Raw genomic sequence first — 10,965 nt, forward strand, 5'->3', positions numbered from 1 at the left:
TGCTCTATTGTCCCTATCATGATACGATACTTATCACATTTTTAAAATCTGTATCCCCACCCCTCATCCCCAGATCCAAGCTCCTAGAAGCCAGGAGCTGAATCAAATTAATGTGTGTCCCCAGGATGTGGCATAGGCAGTGGATCCAAGCAATAAAACAAATGATAATTGAGCACTTTACTATGTTCCTGATGCTTTACTATGTGCTAAGCACTCTGCCTGTATTAACTCATTTAATCTCACAGCCATCCCATGGGGTGGGTAAATTAATATTTTCATCTGTTTTACAGATGAGAAAATTTATGCAGAGATAATTCCACCAACATCACAACCAGGCCAGGGATGTGAGCCCCGGCTGACTGGCTCAAGTCTGTGACTGTCAACACTGTGCCACACTGAACAGATGCTTGGAAAAGTTTTGCTGAATGAAAAATACCTAGAGTGTCTCCAAAGCATCATTCGATCTAAATAACATTTTGTCTGGCCCCAAAGGCAGAGAGTTAAATCTATACCCCACTACACTGTGGGGATCCAATGGCCACGCAGGCTGTTTGTTCAGAAGAACCTAAACAAGGTTAAATGGTTGCTTTCACTGAGTTCGCCTCTACTCGTCCACTGGACCACTTTGGCCTCAGTTTCTAGAGGAGGAAGGGCATTTATGTGGACAAGGAGACTGCGGTGGTCTCGCTTTCCTGGATTCAGGGCTCTGGAAACCATTCTGAATTCCACGTAATAGGCCTCCTTCGCCCATGAGCCAGGGTGGGATCCCAAGAACTCAACTGAGCGTGAAATTTATCTCTGAGTTTCCCAGGGTCCCAGGCAAACAGGGAACAGATTCATCACACTCCTTGTGAAGTTTATTTTGTTCAATAAGCCTTTAAACAGTAACTAAGTGCTCTCTCTGCCAATCACTGTGCCAAATCTCATGAGAACAAAGAGATGTAAAGCACCATTGGCTTCTGTGGTTGAAAGGTTACAGCAGTGCCCTGGCTGGTGCACCTCAATGGGTTAGGTGTCATCCCGCACATCGAAAGGTCACAGGCTTGATTCCCGGTCAGGGAACATGCCTGGATTGGGTTGGGGGCTGCCAATGTTTCTTTCCCTCTCCTAATCGCTCCTTCCTGCTCTCTCTAAAAATAAATAAATAAAATCATTTTTTAAGAAAGAAAGAAAGAAAGAAGGAAGGAAGGAAGGAAGGAAGGAAGGAAGGAAGGAAGGAAGGAAGGAAGGAAGGAAGGAAGGAAGGAAGGAAGGAAGGAAGGAAGGAAGGGAGAAAGAAAGAAAGAAAGGAAGAAAGAAAGAAAGAAAGATAGATCACAACAACATTGCCCAAGACAAATATAAGCCACATATTGCCCTGGCTGGTGTGGCTTGGTGGGTTGAGTGCCGGCCTGCGAACCAAAGGATCATTGGTTTGATTCCCAGTCAGGACACATGCCTGGGTTGTGGGCCAGGTCCTCAGGAGGGGGTGCATGAGAGGCAATCACACGTTGATGTTTCCTTCTCTTCCTCCCTTCCGCTAGCTCTAAAAACAAATAAATAATATCTTTTTTTAAAAAAATATAAGCCACATATGGAATTCTAAATTTTCTGATAGCCACATGAAAAAACAAAAAGAAACAGGTGAACTTAAGAGCATATTTTATTTAACTCAATATATCTAGAATGTGAGTTTTAACATGTAATCCATATAAAAATTACTGAAGTATTCTTTTTTTTAATATTTTGGAATCTGGTTTGCATTTTACACAAGGAGCAGCTTTCCACATAGACCAGCAACCTCTCAGGTACTGAGAAGCCCTGCGAGGTCACTGGCTACCTTATGAAGCAGGGATTGATAGTCTGATGAAGAGAGTAAGCTTTTCTTTACCCTGAACTTTCAGAAGATAGTATTGTGAGATTTGGTGTTAGAGGCTGACCATTCACATTGTATCACAAGTGGCCACATGATCAGAAATGAGGCCTTTGCATTTTTTTCTTTTTATATTTTCAATTTCACAAGTAATATATGAATATATTTTTATTATTTAAAAGAGTTGAGCAATAAAGTAGATTGCCCTTTAAGCTCCCCAATACTGCTCCATCCCCAGAAGTAAGTTAGTTATCTATTGGTTGGGTATTTATCCTCCTATGCACTTACATGCATATATGTCTTATTTTATTGTACATCAATGTCATAGAGACCATATTGTTCTGCAGCTAGGCTCTGTCATGTGGAGATATTTCTTGGTGCTCTTTGCATGTGTGGTCACAAAGCCAAATCATTCTTTTTAATCACTACATAATATTGCCTAACCACTTCTCTACTGAGGGGCTTTGGGGCTGTTCTTTATTTTTTTCACTATTTCTAATAGTGCTATAATGAGCATTCTTGCATCCATCTCCAGGTATATTTGTGTAGGCATTTTCCTGGAATAGATAAAAAGGAATGTATTTGCTGGGCCAAAGGGAATCTGTATTTTAAATTGTGGTGGTTACCATCAAGCTGCCATCCAAAAAGAAGCCCAGTTCACACCCCACCTACAGTGTGAAGATGCTCCTTTTCTCACATGCTTCCATACTCTGAATGTTATTTTTATTGTAAGTAGGGGTATCAGACATGTAAGTCTTATAGCAATAATACAAAAGCAGTAAAAAAAAATTCTTTTAAAATTTATTCTACAACTAAGAGCTACTAAGAGGGTCACAACCCTGGAGGAAATGACATATTTAACATGAGAGAGAAGAAAAGAGCCAGTAACAGAGAGTATCACAGAAAGGGAGAGCATGATTGCCAGAGCAAGTTCTCAAAGGAACAGAATAAACTTGAACTAGAATACACAGGGAACACTGACCTTGGACAAGAAGAGGGTCTCTTTCATGACCAGGGAGGGAAAAAGAGAAGGATGGGCAAGGAAACATACAGTTACAGGATAGGTCAGAGGCAGGTCTCGTCTGTCCAATCTATCTGGGGGGCAACAAGTTAGGAGGGAGGTTGACTGCTGAGAATGAGGGAGAGGCTCTGATTTAACAAATATAATTATAATGGGCACTGTGGGAGAATGGGGGGGCATAACTGAATGAGGAAATATTCTGACTATAGCATGCAAAGCTAGGTGCTCTCCCACAGTACCTACATTCCACATTGGGGTATAGCAAAGTCAGGTACGCAGATTCACCAGGGGTGAGATTTTAGCAGCCTGGCACCAATGAATTAACAGTCCGTGGAGCTCAGTGAAGAGGGGAGTGAAGAGTAGAGGGAAATAACACATGAAGAAATAAAACTGTCCTTGGGTTCCTCATCTCAGTGAGGTCACCAAGCATCCACCACTAGAGTCAGAAACCTGGGCATTATTCTCAATTCCCCTCTTCCAGCTCAGTCCATCTAGATACATCAGGATACATTGAGATACAGCCTATCTGTCTTTTTGATTCACCCACTTCTTTTCATCTTCCTTGATCCCTCTGCTCAGCTTCCCACAGTAGTCTGTTAATTCCATGATTATAGGGCAGATCTTTGCATCAGAATTGTTCATTTGGTGCTGGGGAAAAACATGAATGTCTTGCAGGACCAGACAAGAAATGAATGGAGCTGCCAGGGACTGTGGCACATGGGAAATTCCTTTGCCATCTGACAAGGAAGAGAATGCAGCCATGAGGAAACATGAGTCTAGTATTTTGTTAGGTCTTTCTACATATTTCTCTTCTCCTTTATTTAATTTTTTGGAAATCTTCATATATTTTAAAAGAATAACGTAAAATAGTTTTTATAGAGATACCTCCTGATTTTAATTAAATGCAGGCAAATTACCCAGATTTAACCTAAAACTGTTGAAGTGTTTAGGGGTGAAGTGTACTGATGTCTGCAACTTTGAAATGTACCAAAAGACGCATGGGCAGGTGAATAGAGGGATGGATAAGTATGTGACAAAGAAAATAGAGCAAAAATGTTCATTGCAGTACCTAGGTGATGCCTATATAGGCGTGCATTGCACAATTCTTTCAACTCTTCTGTATGCTTGAAAATTTTCGTAGTAAAATGTGGAGGGAAATTTTCTTCTAATTGAAAAAGAATTGTGAGCCCATGAGCCAGTACTTTGTTACTTATTGTTACAAGCTGTAACAGATTTTATGAAAGCGAGGTAGGAATGAATTCGTTTATCATATAAAGGATATGAAACAGTCCCTAGGATGCTTAACAAATGTCAGATATCAGTTGGAAAGGAGGAAATGAAAACAGGTAAAGAGCTGGTCAACTAAATGGATTTCACTGAGGACTTTCAGTTAGTTTTCATTACGGTGCAGACTGCAGACTGTAGGGACCAGGGTTCTGCGCTGGGTTAAACAATGTTGCTCTGTGAGTTTACACTTGTAATTTTCATCTCTGCATCTCATGTCGTTCATTTTTAACCTACAGTACTGAGAACTGAGCTCTCAACTCCCCTGCAATTCCCAACTTCTGGTTGATCTGTTCCCTTTTTTGTTTCCTCCTCTAGGTGTCTCCATCGCTCTTCTCCTTCCCGGAACGCCTTCCTCAACATATAAACTACATTTCCCACGAGCGCCCACAGGCGTGGACGTCGCTCATTTCTTCGTAGTCGCTCCGCGCCCTTTATACCTACTTCCGCCCGCGAACTACTTCCTTTTCTTTTGGCCTCGCAGAGCGTAAAGATGGCTGTGCAAATTTCCAAGAAGAGGAAGGTGAGATGTTAGGGTTCGGGTCCAGAGGATTGCAGCGCCGTGAGATTCTGGGGCTTCTCGAGGTGCCGTCGCGGGCCCCGAAGCTCCGTACCCTGCCCCTGAAAGTGGCTCGGGCCGCGAGGCATGCCCGCGGGCTGCGGATGGCGGCGGATTGAGTATGGGGCCCGAGCCCGGCGAGCTCAGTGTGGCGCGGAAAGGGAGAGGATTTCTGCCGGTTCCGGGCGGAGCCCAGAGATGAGCACCGGGCTCCTCTCCTGCCCGGGAGAAGGAGCATGTGAGCATTTCTTGGTCAACAAGTGGAATTAGTAAATATATTTTGAGAGTGTGAGCCGAGCCGTTCTCTTCAGATCGTAACACCATGGTTTTCGGGAGGGGTGGTAGTAGCGTAGCGTGTTTTTGCCTTACTAGTCGAGTCTGGATGCAGCCTTCTGACCCCAAAGACTAACCGACAGGCTGCTGACAATTTATTGCTCCATCGAGGGCCCGAGGAAAAGCCGTGGGCTGATAACGGGGGGAAGGAACCTGAGAAGAACGCGTCCTCGAGTTTAACTTTTCACCTTCCCATGGGAAAGAGCTGTCAAGTGTATTTGCTTTAGGAATAGGCCGTTGGCCATTTTTGTATGCATACATCCGTGTTGAAATAAAGCTCACGCTTTTGTGAGTGGCCAGCCCTCTCAGACATGTACAGCAAGGAAGGCTGGGATTCTTCCCACCGTCCACGTTGTCTCCAGGGTGGGACTGCTTAAATCCGCCACTTGCGTGGTGTCCCTGCTGTGCTGAATGACCGAGCTGTAACTGCCATTTTAGAGCAGTTTTTGTTTAGCAAGTGTTCCTATAAACGACAGTCTTAAAAACCCTTCAATGAAGAGATGATGACGAGTCTGACTGGAGGTGTGATTGTCCAGGTGGCCCCTATTCGGTGCTGCGTTCTGTGGCACGGTTTCAAGGGCCCTGGGTCAAACCCACCACCAAAAGATGACCTAGAGGCATTTGTCTGAGAAGGGTTTGCTACATTCCCGTTGGAACAAGGGTAATATGATTAATGATGGGTCCTTTGTTGGAGGTGTTGAGTTTTGATGAGGGAGGCGTTGGCTGAAAGACTAGGCAGGGGAAAGTGAGCCTGCCCCCATGTTCTAACGTTGAATTTTACTTTTTGGTTAGTTTGTTGCTGATGGCATCTTCAAAGCTGAACTGAACGAGTTTCTCACTCGAGAACTGGCTGAAGATGGCTACTCTGGGGTTGAGGTCCGAGTTACACCAACCAGGACAGAAATTATTATTTTGGCCACCAGGTAAAAACTCATTTATTTTCCTGGCCACCTGTAATCGTTACATACATTAAGATGGTTTAGTCTGTAAGCTTACAGGGCCAACCAGTGAATTTAGCCTTGGGGAATGCAATTGGTTTTTTTAAACTGCATTTTTAAATCAAACTAGTTCTCGCCATCTGATAAATGAGGTTTTGTTACTACATATATACAAGGTTTGAAGCTATGTCTGGGATTCTGTGAGAGCTGTGAATTGTCACTTTTTACTTTCCCCAGGACACAGAATGTTCTCGGAGAGAAGGGCCGAAGGATCCGGGAATTGACTGCTGTGGTTCAGAAGAGGTTTGGCTTCCCTGAGGGCAGCGTAGAGGTGAGTGACCCTGGCTAATGCCAGAGGTTACTGTGGACCTGCAAATGGCTCTTTAGGATGGCGCTCCTAAACACCCTTATCACTGTGAAGACTTTGTTATATATTCGTGATCAGTGAATATTATAAATGGATTGCTATTTTGTTAAAGTTCTCGTGGTAAGTGGTAGGCGTAATTGCTGCTCCGTTCTGATTGTTAAGGGATTTTACACTCACCTCGGGTGTAGTAAGCTCCGTGTGCTGAATTGGCTGCCCCCCAGCCTCTCTGGTATGGCTGTAGGAAGGGCTGGGCATGGGAGGGCAGTGAGGAATGGTTCAGCCCATGGCGCTGAGTACGTGCTGGCTGAGGGGTGGAAGTGCTTTAGTGCTTAAGGGATGCTACAGTGAAAAATACAGTAGTATGTGTGTATATGATGAGTGTGCTGGTTTTTAATTGGAAACAATGGAGGTAACAAGCTTAAAGGATGTACCTTGTTTCTTTCTTAAAGCTTTATGCTGAAAAGGTGGCCACAAGAGGCCTGTGTGCCATTGCCCAGGCAGAGTCTCTGCGTTACAAACTCCTAGGAGGCCTTGCTGTGCGAAGGTAAGTATCCTTTTTTTGTGGATCAGAATGTGGTGTGTCTTCCATTTTATTGTTTCAGCAAATGAACACTCTATGTGTTCATGAAATGGCGGGCTCTGTCAGTCTCTGAGGGTTTTAACAATAAGCTATTTTGAATCCATGTCCTTGCTAAACTGACATTCTAACAGGAAAGACTAGTAAAGAAGGAAGTTTTTAAGGAACTGGTCAGTGTTATAATAGAAAACTGTTCTGAGTGCTTTGGGAGTAAAACTAAAAAAAGAACTCAGGGAAGGGAGGTTAGGATTCCTGTTGAAGTCATTCGGCTCCATCATTGAGAGGTAAAACATTGTGCAGTTGGAAGGGAGCTTATAATCTAGCCGTTTGTCTTTGTAAGCTGTATATCGATAATAATGTGAGGAGTGGAGGACGATAGAGGGCCTAAGGTGGTTGAGTTGGCCCTGAAGCAGAGCCCCGGGAGGTTTTTCAGTGGAGAAAGGGCAGTGCTCTTGGCAGGCTGCCCTTGGAGTGGGCAGGAAAGAACATGAAGAAGACAGCCCTCTGGTTTTCATGACAGCTCCACCACTTACAAAGTGATTCTCAAAGTTCGGTCCCTGGGCCAGCATCACTGCCATCAGCTGAGGACTTTTTAGAAAAAATTTTCAGTCTCCATCCTAGACTCGCTGACTTAGAAAGTGGGAGTGTAGCCCGTCTAGTCTGTCTTAAGCCCTCTACGTGATTTTTGCACACACTGAAGTTTGACTTGGAAGTTCTGAGAACTGAGCAACTTAACTAAACTTCTCTGACCTTTGGTTGACCTGTCTCTAAGTGACGCTCCTTATACCATGCCCTTTTGGGGGGATTAAATGGGATGTGAAAGGGTCTGTGGCTTGGTGGTAGGTCTTACTCTCTACTCTCCTGTTGAAAGTGGCGGCTCGCTCCAGTTAGTATCTCCCAGGTGTAAACTAATGACTGAGTTTGGGCATGATACTTTAAGGCTTACTATCAGTTTTATAGAAGTAGAAATGGTTTTTTTCCAGTATTCTAATAGTCAAGGTAGCTAAGAGCCTAAATTGGTAGCTTAGGTACCTAATGAACACGATCTCTGGAGGTTGTGGAATGTTTCAGTGGAGGGGTCACTCGGTGACGAGGGACTTCTGGGTTCGTACGGGTTGCTTGCACCATTTGGAATCCCGAGTTGGCAGAGATGGACTGGACTGGAAAGACTAGCTCCAGGCTGAATTTCCTGCGACATGTTTTTTTGTTTCTGTTTTTGTTTTGTTAGGTTTTTTTTTTTAGAAAATGCTTCTTCCTGAGCATCACCACGCCCCGATCCCCAGATTACCAATTTAATTGGCCTGGTGTAGGGCCTAGGCTTGGGGCCAGGGCAGGGGTGGGGAGGTGATGGTATCCTTTAAAGCAGGGGTGTCCAACCTTTTGGTGTCTCTGGGCCACACATAAACACCAACGAAAACTGATGAGCACCAAAAAAAAGAAAAGGTTTTAAGTAAATTTACAATTTTGTGTTGGGCTGAATTCATAGCCATCCTGGGCTGCGTGTTGGACACCCCTGCCCTGAAAACAGTGCAGACTAAAGGGAGGGAGAGAAATACCGATCGGTTGCCTTCCATGTGGGCCCCAAATGGGGATTGAACCCGCAACCCAGGCATGTGCCCTGGCTAGGAATTGAATCGGCGACTCTTCGGCTTGCAGGACAATGCCCAACCAACTGGCAAGGGCTATTTTATTTCTTTTAAGATGGTACTGGATCGTGTGACCCTGTGTTTGGTGATAACACAAATGAACATCTATCCCTTGTTCTCCCAAAGGGCCTGCTATGGCGTGTTGCGGTTCATCATGGAGAGCGGGGCCAAAGGCTGCGAGGTCGTGGTGTCTGGGAAACTCCGAGGACAGAGGGCTAAGTCCATGAAGTTTGTCGACGGTCTGATGATCCACAGTGGGGACCCTGTCAACTACTACGTTGACACTGCCGTGCGCCATGTGCTGCTTAGGCAGGGTGAGCCGCTGGGAGCTCTTAAGGCAAAGGGCCTTGGTGCATAGATATGGTTCAGTGTTGGGGGGATTCATCTTGGGAATAGCAGAGCATGTTAGTGCTCCTTGGGTTTATTGATTAGCGGCACTGAACTGTAAGAAGTGAGTTGTTGATATCAGTCAGATCCAAGAGTTGGTTCGTCCCTGTCTCAGCCAACTGGGTACCCTTCAGTGATGACACGATGACGAGTCAGAAAGGTCACCTCCTGCTCTTGGTCCTTGTCAGTGCCATGTTCTGTGGCATTGCATGGGTTCCTTTTGCAAAAGTGTCCTGTTCATTGATTGATTAGAGGCATTTGTCTGAGAAGGGACCAGATCCAGGGGTACTTGAGTAATTTACTGTTCTCTTCCTCTGCCCTGTCCTATTGTGTAGTGGGGGCCAGTGACACCACAGGTAGGTAGGCCCTAACCGTGCTTCTGTCTATCCTGTAGGGGTGCTGGGCATCAAAGTGAAGATCATGCTTCCTTGGGACCCCAGTGGTAAGATAGGCCCCAAGAAGCCCCTGCCTGACCACGTGAGCATTGTGGAACCCAAAGATGAGATCCTGCCCACCACCCCCATCTCGGAGCAGAAGGGCGGGAAGCCGGAGCCGCCTGCCATGCCCCAGCCAGTACCCACGGCATAACAGGTACGTCTCTAGCAGCCTCTGAGGTAGAATAGGACCCTGTTTCTTTATCTCCCTTGTTATTACTTGTTTCGCACACTGGTACGCTTTTGGCAAATAATAATTGGATTATGCTTAATTTACATGGGAAAACGCAGGTTAGAGCCAGGGTCCTTTTAACTCAGGATTCTGTTGGGGGCTGTGTGTGGCCTTGGTCTCTTAAATTCCTATATTTACTACAGTGCTTAAAATAGAAATTTCCCTTTATTATTTACTCAAAAATTTCAAGCCACTATTGCTAGTAATTAGCTATCATCCTTCAGCAACCCCCTTAAAACAGAACGTCTGTTTAGTTAGGGGGTTTTATCCCCCCAAATGTTCTTTGTGTTTATTTTCATGTGAACCCTAAGTGGGAGTGTATATTCATTTGGTAAATGAAAGAACCCAATACTCAGGTGAAATTTCTGTTCTGACTGTTGTGCTTTATTTGGTTTTAGGTTCTCATTGACAGCTGGATCTGGAGCCTGGATGTTGCTCTATAAAGACCTTTAATAAAAGCTTTTTAAAAGATGCACGGCCTGACTAGACTACATCCAGTATTTAGAATGAGGGTCATGTCATCCCGACAGAGCGTTACTTGGTTGTAGAGCTGGCTAGCTCTCAATGTTTCTGTGCTTTCCCTGAGATCTTCTTGGTTTCAATTGTACTTGTGAGACAAGGGCCAGAACAGGAGGACCCAAGCAGAGCTCTCCGGAGAGATACCCTGTTGGGCGTGGTAACGATGAAGCCTGACAGCACCATGATGAACTCATCTGTAGTTTAGTGCTGTAGGTTTAGAAGAGGGGTATATTTATTTAAGGTGATTTTCTTTTCCTGGTACATAAGGAAATCTACATTACGCATAGAAAATAAATACACCTGCCATTATATTGGGTTGGCCAAAAAGTCTGTTTGTTAACATTTTTCCCGTAAAAAGGCACATTTTTCATTTTCACCGATAAATACTGATTTGCATATTTTGAGTATATTGGCTATCTCCCAACTATTGGCCTCCAGTGGGTAGAGGCCAGGGGTGCTGCTAAACATCTTCCAAAGCATAAGACAGCTCGATAGCAAATAGTTATTTGGCCAAAATGTCCATAGTACTGAGAAACTAAACAGGCCACTTTCAACATTTTTGATCAGTTATAGCACCTTCTCCATACGCTGCACAGATCTTTTTTTGTGTTTCAGTTGCGCTTTTACCTTACTTGAAATAATACAGCATAATACACTGAAAAGACTGTATCTTTGTCCATTTTCAACAATAAAATGGCTGCATAAAACTTCACCAATTTTGATGTGTTTTTTGTTTTTAATGCATGGTGGCATGACAGCTGTCACAATACAATCTAACGAAATTGTTTTGAATGAAGTTTAAGACTGCTAAGTGCT

At 44.4% G+C, this 10,965-nt stretch overlaps 1 protein-coding gene and 2 non-coding genes across 3 annotated transcripts; all 3 read left to right on the top strand.

Annotated features, from left to right (window-relative positions):
* Window positions 1-4,581: 4,581 nt before the first annotated feature.
* Window positions 4,582-10,102, top strand: RPS3 (ribosomal protein S3). The gene is made up of 7 exons (XM_054576283.1): window positions 4,582-4,680; window positions 5,842-5,972; window positions 6,225-6,318; window positions 6,804-6,898; window positions 8,704-8,891; window positions 9,359-9,555; window positions 10,029-10,102. The coding sequence occupies exons 1-6, from the start codon at window positions 4,651-4,653 to the stop codon at window positions 9,550-9,552; spliced, it is 732 nt and encodes a 243-aa protein (XP_054432258.1). The 5' UTR covers window positions 4,582-4,650; the 3' UTR covers window positions 9,553-9,555; window positions 10,029-10,102.
* On the top strand, window positions 5,537-5,683 carry LOC129072841 (small nucleolar RNA SNORD15). The gene has a single exon (XR_008529388.1). It is a non-coding gene; the product is annotated as a small nucleolar RNA SNORD15 (small nucleolar RNA).
* On the top strand, window positions 9,093-9,235 carry LOC129072840 (small nucleolar RNA SNORD15). Its single transcript, XR_008529387.1, has one exon. It is a non-coding gene; the product is annotated as a small nucleolar RNA SNORD15 (small nucleolar RNA).
* Window positions 10,103-10,965: the final 863 nt, after the last annotated feature.

This window comes from Pteronotus mesoamericanus, unplaced genomic scaffold, assembly GCF_021234165.1.
Source record: "Pteronotus mesoamericanus isolate MK-2021 breed Mesoamerican mustached bat unplaced genomic scaffold, CSHL_Meso_final contig_33, whole genome shotgun sequence".
NCBI classification, from domain to species: domain Eukaryota; kingdom Metazoa; phylum Chordata; class Mammalia; order Chiroptera; family Mormoopidae; genus Pteronotus; species Pteronotus mesoamericanus.

Coding starts and splice junctions, on each gene's coding strand:
- RPS3 (XM_054576283.1), top strand. CDS start 4,651: ATGGCTGTGCAAATTTCCAAGAAGAGGAAG. Junction 5,973..6,224: donor ATTATTATTTTGGCCACCAG/GTAAAAACTCAT, acceptor TACTTTCCCCAG/GACACAGAATGTTCTCGGAG. Junction 6,899..8,703: donor GGAGGCCTTGCTGTGCGAAG/GTAAGTATCCTT, acceptor GTTCTCCCAAAG/GGCCTGCTATGGCGTGTTGC.